The following is a 13,617-nucleotide window of genomic DNA, read 5'->3' on the forward strand; positions in this document are numbered from 1 at the left end:
ATTTGTCACAATGACTACGAAACTGACAGCATGGCCGAGCAGGGGGATTAGCAAGCACACACACCTGGAGAATCTGGCAACCTGCCCAAAACCAGGTATCAATCACAGGCAGCAAGCGCAGGCACTGGCCACGAGAATTGCCGAATGCATTCCCAGTTCCGTGGGCATTTTCCTGTTAGACACGACTCACAGACGTGAAACCCGGAGCGCTGCTGCCACAAGATGGCAGACATTAGCACAAATGTGATTGTTCCAAAGATTTGCTGAAAGCAGCCCAAATCCAAACAAATGCTTTCAATCCCAAATGAATAAAATTACAGTTTCTGAATAGACTCTTGACACAGGGACCCTCTTCCCCGCAACGCGGAAAGGGCCACACCTACAGACTTAACACCTTTCTAAACTCTACCAGTCATCCCTCCCTTATACACAACCCTCCCCCACAAAATGAATATTTCCACATCTTGAAGATGATTTCCAAACCCAAAGTCAAAACAGAAATGAAAAAATCAAAACCAACCAAAATAAAACAATTAAGGCAACGGGTCGCCACTGTGAAGAGGGCCATGTCGTGGTGCGCTCTGCCCGGCGGAGCCCACAACTCACCTCCGCAGCCGACAGCAAGTAAAGAGGAGTTAAGGCAGGAACTTGTTTCATGTCACAGCTGAGGCCAAGGGTTGTCAGAATCTCTCTAAGGACTTCGTATCTTCTAAAATTGCTTGACTTAAGCAAGTTAAAATCTTCTGGAGTTTGCACTATGTCGGAGCTCGGAGGTAGTTCCAAGTGCACCTGAAGGGAAAACATAGCACTATGTAAACTGGGGGCACACACAGGCAATAAGAAAAAAGTTTCTTTTTTCTTTTTCTTTCCTTTTTTTTAAATTTAGAGACAGGATCTCATTATGTTGCCCAGGCTGGTCTTGAACTCCTAGGCTCAAGCGATCCTCCTGCCTCAGCCTCCCAAAGTGCTGGGATTACAGGTATAAGCCACCGCACCCGGCCAAAAAATTTCTTTACCAGTTTTCTTCTCCAAGTGAGCACATCATACCCGGATAGCTCATAGCTTTGCTCTCCTCTGAAAATTAAGGGACATAGTATAACCCAATAGAGAAAACTTGAACCCGAATTTTTCTAATTATCAACAGCATATAAACTCTGAAGCTGAATATCTGGAAAGTCATGGCCAACAAGAAAATGATTCCAAAGAGCCTGTTCAAATCCTGGTTGTCAGGCAGAGAGGCCATGGTGGAAATGACCCTGGACAGTCATCATCTCTCTCTGTGTTCCACACTCATCAGTCATATGACTTTCTGCAAGTTACTTAACTTGGTTATAGGAACAAAATAGTTAGGACCGGGCGCAGTGGCTCACGCCTGTAATCCCAGCACTTTGGGAGGCCAAGGCAGGCGGATCACCTGAGGTCGGGAGTTCAAGACCAGCCTGACCAACATGGAGAAACCCTGTCTCTACTAAAAATACAAAAGTAGCCAGGCGTAGTTGCACGTGCCTGTAATCCCAGCTACTCGGGAGACTGAGGCAGAAGAATCGCTTGAACCTGGGAGGCGGAAGTTGCGGTGAGCTGAGATCATGCCATTGCACTCCAAACTGGAGAACAAGAGCAAAAACTCCATTTCAAAAAAAAAAAAAACCTAGAAAGACAGCTGTGCTGAAAATCTAATTGCTAGTGAGCTCAGGGAGGCAAATGGCCCACGCTGGAAACTTCCATTTGGCCTACTAGCCATAAATGGAAAATAATATCTGGGAAGAGAGCAGCCTTATTCATCATTTTAAGAGAGTCTGCAAAAGGCTGGGCATAGTGGTTCACACCTGTAATCCCAACACTTTGGGAGGCCGAGATGGTAGGATTGCTTGAGCCTAAGAGTTTTAGACCAACCTGGGCAACACAGTGAGACCCTGTTTCTACAAAAAAATACAAAAATTAGCCAGGCATGGGTGGTGCACCTGTAGTCCCAACTACTTGGGAGGTTGAGCTGGGAGGATCCCTTGAACTCAGGAGGTTGAGGCTGCAGTGAGCCATGATCGTGCCACTGCACTCCAGCCTGGGCAACAGAGTGCAACCACTTAAAAAACAAAAAGAGAGAGTTTGCAGGAATTCAAAATATCAGGTCCCTGAATAGTGTTGTTTCACTCAAAGTCATTTTGTTATGATGTTGATGAGGGGAAAAAGAAATCACTTCCCAGCCGGGGCCACTCTCTGTGGGTCTGCAAACTCTCCCCATGTCTGCATGGGTTTTCTCCAGATTCTCCATTTTCCTCCCACATCCCCAAGCTGTGCACATTAGGTGAACTGATGCGTCTACAGGGTCCTGGTCTGAGCAAGTGTGAGTGCCAGGTGTGAGTGTGCCCTGCGATGGGTGGGCATCCCGGCCAGGGCTGGCTCCCCAACCAGTGCCCTGAGCTTCCAGGCTGAGCTCCAGCCACGCGGCCACCCACCTTGCTGAACTGAAATAATTAGGTAAATAATTATCTTATGTTTTTATTAATCTTCCTTAAATGTACATATAACTCATATTTATTTCAGTGTTTCAGTGTTTTGTCCTTTATTTAGAAGTCTGGTGATGTCTTTGTGACCAGAAATACGCCATGGGAACGGACTTCTTGTTTCTATCAGTTAGCCTCTGGTAACACTGGTTTCATTGTATGTCCTTTCACTTAAGTGTGCAGTTTCCAAGAACCTATCAACAGCGTTAAGTGAGGACTTACTGAGGGAGGAGTAGGATTTCTTGGACACCAGAAAGGCCTTTCCTCCCACCCTCCTTCCCCTGATTGAATTTTAAGATTTGGAACTTCACCTAGTTACTTCAGGCTTTGTTGTCTAGTTAAAAATTAAAATATCTCCACCTATCAACAGCCTCTGTCTTGGGATGAAGGAACTTCCTGGAACCTCTAGCTCCCCTGAGATCAGATTTTAAATGAGCATTGGAGCCGGGAGGTTGCCAGAACACTGAGTACCCAGAAAAGCAAACTGAGCTCGTCTGCCTTATTTTGTTTCAGCTTTGCCTACTGTATGCAAAGCTTCTAGCCTGATACTATAGAAGTATTATGAAAATAAAAAGCATAGTGCCAGCTTTTAGGTGACTTAAAATCTCTCAGTTCCCACCCACACCTTAACCAAGCCAAATACACTAACCAAATGTTAAAAGTTGAGGCCTGACTGAGTGCAGTGGCTCACCCCTATAATCCCAGCACTTTGGCAGGCCGAGGCGGGAGGATCACTTGAGGCCAGGAGTTTGAGATCAGCCAGCCAACATGGCGAAACCCCATTGCCACTAAAAAGACAAAAATCAGCTACACATGGTGGCGCACACCTGTAATCCCAGTTACTTGAGAGGCTGAGGCACAAGAATCACTTGAACCTGGGAGGTGGAGGTTACAGTGAGCTGAGATCGTGCCAGTGTACTCCAGCCTGGGTGACAGAGTGAGACTCTGGCTCAAAAAATAAAGGTTGAGGCCAATCAGAAAAGGTCCGCAGGACACCATCCAACATGGTCACCAAACCACAGCTGGTTGGCTGCTTCCTCTAAGACCGAGGACGCCGATCAGGGGCCTAGAAACAGGTGGGCCTGTTTCTAGATAGCCCGGGAGAGGGGAAGAGGCAGAAAAGCAAAACCCTCTAAAGAATCCATATCCTCACCTGAGGTCAGGATTTCAAAACCAGCCTGACCAACATGGTGAAACCGTCTCTACTAAAAATACAAAAAAAAAAAAAAATAGATGGGCCTGGTAGCGCATGCTTGTAATCCCAGCTACTTGGGACGCTGAGGCAGGAAAATCACTTGAACCCGGGAGGCAGAGGTTGCAGTGAGCCGAGATGTGCCACTGCACTCCAGCCTGGGCAATAAGAATGAAACTCTGTCTCAAAAAAAATAAAAATAAAAAATCCGTATCCTACTCAGTGCGCTTCTACCTTAAATGTGCACCTCTCCCCTCTGGTGGACAAAGCTATGCCAATGTAGACAAACAGCACAGTGGCAGGACCCATTTAATTCACTTGAGCACACGGCTATTCCGGAGATTAACCCTTACAGGTGGCAGAAATGAAGTAAGTCAAGTTCTGTTCCCACCAGAGCCGAAGGGATGAGAGAGGTGCTCGACTGAATGTATGTGGACTCGCTGGTCAGGGCAAATACACAGAGTAGCCAAGACGCACATGCAGTGAATTATATTAACTCATTTTCACATGAGAACAATGCCAGGACGGAAAATAGGATGGCGCTACAAGCGGGCGGAGTTCCCAGAGACAAGGAGGAAGACGGCTCCTGAAACCCCGAGAACTGCTTGGTTTCACTGTCTTACGGTTTCAAGATGTAGGTGCTTCTACAATGGAAACCAGAAAAGAGGCCACCTCTGGTTCGATGCTCCACTGAGCAGGGAGAAATGGCACGCCAGAGTGTGTGGGTGGCAGATTTGTACTCCTCGTCCACAGAGGTACTGGACTAGAGTCTCATCCTCTGGGTGTAATCCTGTTACCATAATGACAGGTCTATTTCTGTAACTTGGCCTTCCTGTAAAAATCAGACTTTTTAGTGGGACCGAAAACCAGAACTTAAAAAATGTCTCCAGCCACAAATGCGGGGAGAGGGTGATACTGGCATCTAGTGGGGAGAGACCAGGGATGCTTCTCCGCAGCCGAAAATGCACAGGACTGTTTCTCACCACGAAGAATTCTCTGACCCAAAGTGTCAATAGTGCCATGGTTGAGAAACTCTGCCATCAAAGGCGACCCACTGCTGCCATGTGCTAAGCTAAACAAGAAAACAAAATCTCTTAAAATCTGTTTTAGAGATTTTCTGTGGACAACTTTATGGCAGACTCCTGGTCTATTTGACAGTCAAATGTCAGCATTAATCCACAGCCTCAAGTTTTCCCTGCAAACTTGACCAGTACAGCGAAAATACAAACATTTCCTCTCTTTCTTTCTTATTACGAATGGCAAAGGCATCAAATCTGCAGCTTCCTTGGCTGGGACACCAGTGCCTAGGGTGCAGCTGTGTTCTGCCCTTGAAATACTGTACCTCCTCTTATTGGGTTACATCATTACTAGATTTATGACAAAGGTGAAGACTATGAAATTGAACAGGGAAAGAGGAAACTAACCAGCCTGTGATAATATTTATTTTTTGATCTCAGTAAGGTATCACAGAGACACAGGCCTGTGGAGAAAACTGTGACCCTATCACACAGAAGACTGGAAGTCATTTAAAATCAAAAATGACATTCTAATCCTCTGAATCTGATTTGTGAAGCTGCATCATATTGCCTTTTTTTCCTAGGGCAATACACTGCAGTATCAAATTTTATGATAGTAATGGGGTCAATTTAAATGGTGCAGCAAGCAGATTTGCTATGTAACTCAGAGAAATGAATCACAACAGTGCCAAATCAATTTTCTAGTACACGTCTGTGCTCAGGGGTGGTAAAATTCACTCTTCAAAACTGAAATATGGCTCTAGGAAGTTGGGTTTTTAAGTGGATTTTCTGAGAATATGCAGTTACTATAGTTACCACATTTGCAGAGAAAAAGATAAGAGGAACATTTATTACGCTTCCAAATGCTAATTCATGTGGTCTGCAGCACTGCGGGAAACCTGCTTGGGTTGTATGTGTTCATCTGTCCTAATGTCCGAATTCCTTAATTTTAAGCATCTCTACTTAAAATGTAGGTGTAGTAAAGAAACAAATATATACTCCCTGGAAAAAATGTTTGGCCAGAAAATTCAAGAGACTTAGCTTCCAGGAGAACTGGAAAAAGACAAGGCATTACAAAATGAAAACAAAACAAAAAAGAAACAATTCTCTAACTCAGTAAAAAGATCCCTACAATAAAACAAAATCGATGACACTTATCTTGGGAACTCTCCTGAACAAAATATCTATATCTGCTTAGTTTTCTCCTTACAGCATTAAATCCTTAAGGACAAGTGAACATTCGTTTAACTCTAATGAAAACCTTTCCCCTAAGGATTAAAAGATTTGGAGTCAATGATAAGGAATTCTGAAACAGTCCATCCGCCACCGTTTGCTTAAACAAACAAAAAGCTAAAAGGAAAAAGAAGATGGAATAAAAGGAAAAAAAAAAAAAAAGCCAAAGTATCTCCTAAGCAAGAAAAAGAAATTAGCATTTTCCTTTCATCCTCTTTCCATTTTTCCCCTACCTATGTATTAGTATGCCACAAATCTAAGTAGCTTCAATATTCTCTTATTTAAAGTTTTTCTTCAGCACTTAGAAGAGTGACAAAACATAAGAAAGGAATTGGGAATCTGAAGATGTTTTTAACACAAACTACCTTGGCAATCAACTACAGTATTTCATCGCAGTGGTCACTGACGTCTAGAATCACTACCCTGATGGTTTCAACTTCTTACATTAAATAAAGGATCAATTATATTAACCAAGGAGTGCTCTAAGGCAAGAAAGCAGACCGATGTATTTGAGAAAGATCATTACTAGTAAAGAACAAAACAAGAATTTTCTGACAAAGCCTCAGTTAACCAGCAAGCTCATTTAACAAGTCTTTTGGTTAATCAGGGTATTCAAGAAAGCCCTAAACTAAACTAAACTTTCTGCTTACTATCAGCAAAAGCTCCCAGCCAACAGTCAAAAACAGCGCACAGCACATGAGCTCCTGAAACTTTTAAGCATGTAGCTTTAAAAGGCATATTCCCTCTCAAAGATACCCACAGATACCCAAAGATCACCAAATCCATGCTGCTCTGAGTACCTGGCAAAGAACAGCTTCTCCCCCGCGAGTTCCAAAAGGCACATGCACAATCATCCTGTCCTTGTCATCATTCTCCAGGTGGCCCTGGAGCCCACCGGGGCTGAGCCGGACGGGGCCTTCCTGGTACCTGCAGCCACTGCTCAAGACGCTGAGCTTCACCTCGCTCTGGTCAGCCTTGGAGAAAACCAGGTTCTGGACTGTCTTCCGCAGTGCACCCTTGTTTGTCACCTGAAAGCCACCAAAGGTGAAGGACGAAGACAGGCCCAACACCTTCCCTCCCTGAGAAAGATACGCCATGAACTTCTGGTACAGGTCTTCGGGAATGGACTCCCTGGTGGCAATGACCAACAGCAGACAGTTGTCTGTCCACGGGTCTCTGAGAGCACTGTCCTCCAGCAAGTGGTAGAGAACGTAACTGTCAATGTCCACACAGTCAGCCAGCACGGACCGGACCTCGTGGAACCGGCCAAGGGCTTCCTGGGAGTCGGAGCCCACATAGAGGAGGATGTTAGGCGCCTTTCCTGTGAGGTTGACTCTTCTCCCTTCTCTTTCAGGGGAGGTCTCATCAGCAACACTCTCCAAACTGCTGCTATAATCGTAGGGAAGGTCTGGAATGTTCTCGGCAGATGCAAACTTGACTGACTCAATGGTGCTGTTCTCAAGTTCCAGACACTCGTGGCAACTAGACAGATGGAGGTGATAATGCTCAATGGGGCCCCCTCCCCTGTCACTGTCCCCAGCAGGCTCACTCCCAGAGGCACTGCCTCTCCTTTGTTTCGGTTCTTCACCAAGAGCCTTTGGGTCATCTCTGCCAACGTGCTCCATACCGTCCTGCTCAGGCTTAATCTCGAGAGAAGGTTCAGGCTTCGGCTCTAGGATCTGGGCTTGCTTGTTTGAGGCTTGATCCTTAACTTCCTTCAGAGTGGAGTCCTGCAAGCGCACCGCTAAGGCACGAACAGGAGAGAGGGAGAGAATTAATCAACACTTCTTGTGTGACACGTAGCTCATCTCAAGAATCTCATCACCCTCTCTGCATTCTGGGACTTACATTCCAGGACAGCCACTGGCACGGCTGCCACCTGCATCCCCCCTCAATCCGGGGGCATCCTTTGGAAACACTAACGGTTCCTACCTAAAGACCCCAAGTGAAATCAGCAGTTTGCCCAACATCTTTTACACCTGTCGGAGAACCTAAGACCCTCTTATGGAATGGTGAAGAAAGTGAGATTCAGAGAGGTGCTTTTGCCTCCTTACTCATAGATTCTATTTCTTGGGTGTTATTCTCCTTTACAATAATGAAACTGAGCAATAAAAAAGGACACGTATCTAGAGTCTACCCCAGCACGCCCCAGTGAAATGTCACTCTCAGGACATGCCATAGGATCAACAGGAGAAGATTCTTCCCAGGATCTTGTCTCAGGACTGCAACATAAGTTGACAATCACTGATTCAAAAACATTTATCGAGCACTTGCTACGTGTCAGACATGGTATTGGAGACATGTACAAGGTGATTCTGGATATTAAGGGATTTACATGAACTTCCAGAGCTGATAAGGGACATTTATTTGCCCATGAGATGAAAGAAGACATTCATAGACATAAAAAGCCTGCTTTTAAGTATAATTAAGGAAGAACAGTTTGTATGTTTCCTGAAAAACGATTTGTCCCAAAAAATTGTGATACATATATTTTAAGTAAAAAGCTGTTTGATTTAGAACTTCATAGTAACACTAGCTATGCTTCCCAATCAGAACTGTAGTCTAGACACTAGTTATACTGTATTAAACTATGTGGAATAAATATTATATGGGTTCTGAATTTGAATGCCACCTCATGAGCAAGGCAGTCATGAAACATTGTTGTTTAAGAAATTTAATAAGCACTGAAAATGTACCCTGCAGCCCCCCCCAAAAATCTTGACACGTGCATGAATTGTATATTATTATAGTAAAATCAAACCTGTTTACTAAATTAAACTGAAACTAAGCATAGCCCTTATGTCATACCAGTAAGAGTGCTCAACAGTCCTTAAGCTAATAACCTATAGTGTCCCACTATCATAAAAGCAGGGCCTCACTTTGTCACCCACATGGGAATGCAGTGGCATGATCATGGCTCACTGTAGCCTCAACCTCCCAGCTCAAGTGATCCTCCCATCTCAACCTCCCAAGAACCTGGGACCACAGGCATGCACCACCACACCCAGCTAATTTTTTTTGTTTGTTTTTTTGGAGATGGGTGTCTACGTTGCCCAGGCTGGTCTCGAGCTCCTGGGCTCCAAGCGATCCTCCTGCCTCGGCCTTCCAAAGTGCTGGGATTACAGGCATGAGCACTATGCCTGGCCAATAAAAACATTTTCTAAAGTTACTTACACATAATCTTTTGGGGTACCAGTCCATTATCCATGTGGAGTCTATCTTCCATGAGCGCCACCCCCAGCTTGCTGAAGTTGTCCACACTTGCTTCAGCAATTAGCCGATAAGGATCCCCAGGTCTGCAAGCTAATGGCAAACAACAGTCTGACCACTTGACAATCTGAGAAAAAGCAGGAGAGGGAGGAGGTGGGAAAAGACAGGTTGAGATTTTTCTTCTCTAAAATAACCAGATACTTTATTTTTCCGCTGAGGCTCCTACCACTAAATTACAGTCATTAATAACAAATTACTGGACACTATATTTTATTAATATCAGAGTTGGTTTGAATCAAACATTCTCAGGTCTATCTGACAACAGTGCTTACAAAACACTAAATATAACTCTCTCATTTAAAAGTAACTGAAGTCTCCACCTTTTTAGGGAGCTAAAAGATAAAGGGACATTCCCCAGACACCAGAAAAGTATCATGCTGCCCTTTAAAAACAGAGAAGAGGACAGAACAAGTCCACCATACCCAATTACTTTCAATGTAACCTATAGACCCGCTTTTCTCAAAGTGCGGTCCGAGACCAAATGCAACCGACCTCCCAGGGAGCACATCAGACCTTCAGAGTCCCAAGCACACCTGCCTCCCTGTCTGGTGCACTGGACTTTCTAGAGTTGAACTCCAGATATCAGAATGTTAAAACGTGCTTCCCCTGTGGTTCCTCCACTCAAACTGTGAGAACAATCCGAAAAGACTCTCCAGACAGTTCCTCCCTGTAAGGAGGTTCCGGTTCCCACCACAAGGGGGACAGGGAGAAAGAGAGCAGGCAAAACACCCCACTCAGCCTTCCAGTTCTTACTACAGAAGCCTGTGACACTGGGGCCTCGAACACCGGTACTCTCGCGAGAGTTCCCACGGAGAAGAGAGCCTATGAGGTGAAGAGCCCGGCGCTGCAGTCAGGGGTCTGAGGCCGAGTCAAAGACAACTCATCATCGCTGTCTGTCCTCGGGCAAGCTTCTGACCCTCGTAGCGTCCTAATTTGTAAAACAAGAATACCCTACTAAAAATACAAAAATCAGCCAGTTGTGGTGTCGCATGCCTGTAGTCCCAGCTACTCGGGGGGGCTGAGGTAGGAGAATCGCTTGAACCCAGGAGGCAGAGGTTGCAGTGAGCCGAGATCGCGCCACTGCACTCCAGCATGGGTGACAGAGAGACTCCGTCTCAAACACTAAATAAATAAATAAATAAATATAATTTAAAGGCTGGTAGTGTTAATGAGATCAAAGAGTATACGTAATGCCCCCAGTAGAAAGCTTAGATCGACCGGAATAAAGTACTCAATTACCGACAGCTGCTTTTATTAGCGGTCACAAATGTGGCTTTAAAAGCAGCAGTGAGCAGCAGAGTCTTTTTCTAAGATGCCATGAATGATTCCTCTACTTCCTAAAGATACCTTCTCAGGGACACATTGCCCCGAATTTCACAATTAGAGATAAATAATTTTTTATTCCATTTTTATTTCTTTGTATTTATTTATTTTTTTAGATGAGTACTCGCTGTATCACCCAGGCTGGTTTTGAACTCCTGGCCTTGAGTAATTCTCTCGCCTCAGACTCCCGAGTAGCTGGGACAACAGGCTCGGGCCACGACACTTGGCTTGAATTCTATTTTATATACTGGTGGGATAGGATTTTAGAACTAACTCCTCCTAAAAACTATTTTTTAAATGCTGGATAAAATAAATGAATAAAGTATTACCTTAAAAGTCTGGAAGAACTGACTAGATAATAATGAACTTCCAGGTCAAGTGCTGGGATAAATCCTGAACCTACAAAGGAAAGGGGGATTCCCGCAAGACACACTACTTCTGCCCCCAGGGTCCTTGCTCATCCAAGCAACTTGGGTTTCAAAAGTCAACGTCCAACTGGCATAAGCATAGACATATAGTGATATGGTTTGGCTGGGTCCCCACCCAAATCTCATCTCCAACTGTAATCCCCATGTGTCAACGGAGGGACCTGGTGGTGACAGGATCCTGGGGGCAGTTTCCCCCATGCTGTTCTCGTGATAGTGAGTTCTCATGAGATCTGATACTTTTGAAGTGTTTGGACCAGGCACAGTGGTTTATGCCTGTAATCCCAGCAGTTTGGGGGGCTGAGGTGGGTGAATCACCTGAGCTCAGGAGTTCATGACCAGCCTGGACAACATGGTGAAACCCCGTCTCTACCAAAAATAAAACCCCCGTCTCTACCGAAAATAAAAAAATTAGCCGGGCATGGTGGTGGGTGCCTATAATCCCAGCTATTCGGAGGCTGAGGCAGGAGAATCACTTAAACACAGGAGCTGGAGGTTGCAGGAGCCGAGATCATACCATTGCACTCCAGCCTGGGTGACAAGAGCAAGACACTGTCTCAATCAATCAATCAGTCAATCAATAACGTGTTTGGTAGTTTCCTCTCTGTCTCTGTCTCTCGCCTGCCACCATGTAAGACATACCTTGCTTCCCCCTTTGCATTCCGCCATGATGGTAAGTTTCCTGAGGCTTCTCCAGCCATGAAGAACTGTGAGTCAATTAAACCTCTTTCCTTTATAAATTATTCAGTCTTGGGCAGTTCTTTCTAGCAGTGTGAAAATAGACTAACACATATAGACCAACAGAACAGAGCTGACAGTACAGAAATAAACACACATTCATGGACAACTGAATTTGGACAAAGATGCCAAGACAATTCAATAAGGAAATAATAGTCTTTTCAACCAATATTTCAACCATTATTATTACAACCAGATACTGACGTGTAAAAGAATGAAGATAGGCTGGGCGCGGTGGCTCATACCTGTAATCCCAACATTTTGGGAGGCCGAGGCAGGTGGATCACCTGAGGTCAGGAGTTTGAGACCAGCATGACCAACATGGTGAAACCCCATCTTTACTAAAAATACAAAAATTGGCCAGGTGTGGTGTCTCACACCTGTAATCCTAGCACTTTGGGAGGCCAAGGCAGGTGGATTGCCTGAGATCAGGAGCTCGAGACCAGCCTGGCCAACATAGTGAAACCCTGTCTCTACTAAAAAATACAAAAAATTAGCTGGGCGTGGTGGCAGGCACCTGTAATCCCAGCGACTCGGGAGGCTGAGGCAGGAGAACCGCTTGAACCCGGGAGGCAGAGGTTGCAGTCAGCCGAGATCACACTACTGCACTCCAGCCTGGGCAATAAGAGTGAAACCCTGTCTCAAAAAAAAAAAATTTAGCTGGGCATGGTAGCAGGCACCTATAATCCTAGCTTCTTGGGAGGCTGAGGCTAGGAGAATTGCTTGAACCCGGGATGCAGAGGTCGCGGTGAGCCAACACTCCAGCCTGGCACTCCAGCTTGGGCACTCCAGCCTGGGCACTCCAGCCTGGCGACAGAGCGAGACTCATCTCAAAAAAAACCTATTAAACTTTAAAAGACTCAGATTTGCATTAAATTGATACAGAAAAAGAAAAAAAACCACAGATAGGGAAGTGTCAAAGACCTCTTTTAGAAAAAGGAGAAATGGGCCAGGCTGGGTGGCTCACACCTGCAATCTCGCCCGGGAGGAAGAGGTTGCAGTGAGCTGAGATTGTGCCACTGCACTCCAGCCTGGGTGACAGAGCAAGACTCCGTCTCAAAAAAAAAAAAAAGAATGAAGATAAACCTCTTCCTCACACCACGCAGACCATGTACAAAAATGAACTCAAGCTGGATCAAAGACCTCAATGTAAGAGCTAAAACTACAAAATTCAGAGAAGAAAACACAGGCATAAATTGTCATGACTTTTGATCAACCAATGGCTTCTGAGATAAGACATCAAAAGTACAAGCAACAAAAGAAGAAATAGATAAATTGGACTTCATCAAACATTTTTGTGCTTCAAAAGATATCAAGAAAGTGCAAAGACAACACAAAAAAAATACGAGAAAGTACTGGCAAATCATATAAGAACTCCTACAACTCAACAATAAAAAGACAATCCAATTTAAAAATGGGCAAAGGATGTAAACAGTTATTTCTCCAAAGAAAATATACAAACACCTAGCCAGGCGCAGTGGCTCACGTCTATAATCCCAAGCACTTTGGGAGGCCGAGGCGGGCGGATCACCAGGTCAGGAGATCAAGACCATCCTGGCTAACATAGAGAAACCCCATCTCTACTAAAAATACAAAAAAAAGAAAAAAAAGATTAGCCAGGCGTGGTGGTGGGCACCCATAGTCCCAGCTACTAGGGAGGCTGAGGCAGGATAATGGCATGAACCCCAGAGGCGGAGCTTGCAGTGAGCCAAGATCATGCCACTGCACTCCAGCCTGGGAGACAGACCGAGACTTCATCTCAAAAAAGAAAAGAAAAGAAAATATACCAATGCCCAATAAGCACACAAAACGCTGCTCAACATCATCAGTCATTAAGGAAATGCATATAGAAACCACAGTGAGATACAACAAAATACCCACTAGGATGGCTGGAATCAAAAAAGATACCGACGAAGACA

The 13,617-nt window shown here is 44.9% G+C and overlaps 1 protein-coding gene across 6 annotated transcripts in view; it reads right to left on the reverse strand.

The window, feature by feature from the left end:
* The window catches only part of HLCS (holocarboxylase synthetase), a 248,020-nt gene that overhangs the window by 188,106 nt on the left and 46,297 nt on the right, over window positions 1–13,617 (reverse strand). For 5 of the 6 annotated variants that reach the window (XR_012090783.1, XM_007967701.3, XM_007967714.3 and 2 more), the window contains exons 3-5: window positions 9,117–9,279; window positions 6,743–7,686; window positions 607–789 (exon numbers count right to left, since the gene is read on the reverse strand). Coding sequence is in view for 5 of the 6 variants with exons in the window: in XM_037984781.2 (XP_037840709.2) it covers window positions 607–789; window positions 6,743–7,686; window positions 9,117–9,279 (1,290 nt within the window). In the remaining variant the exon portion in view is untranslated. Of the gene's footprint in view, window positions 1–606; window positions 790–6,742; window positions 7,687–9,116; window positions 9,280–9,965; window positions 10,141–13,617 lie in introns of all 6 variants that reach the window. The other variant, XM_037984782.2, reaches the window with a different exon arrangement.

This window comes from Chlorocebus sabaeus, chromosome 2 (genome assembly GCF_047675955.1).
Source record: "Chlorocebus sabaeus isolate Y175 chromosome 2, mChlSab1.0.hap1, whole genome shotgun sequence".
In the NCBI taxonomy this organism is placed as follows: Eukaryota; Metazoa; Chordata; class Mammalia; order Primates; family Cercopithecidae; genus Chlorocebus; species Chlorocebus sabaeus.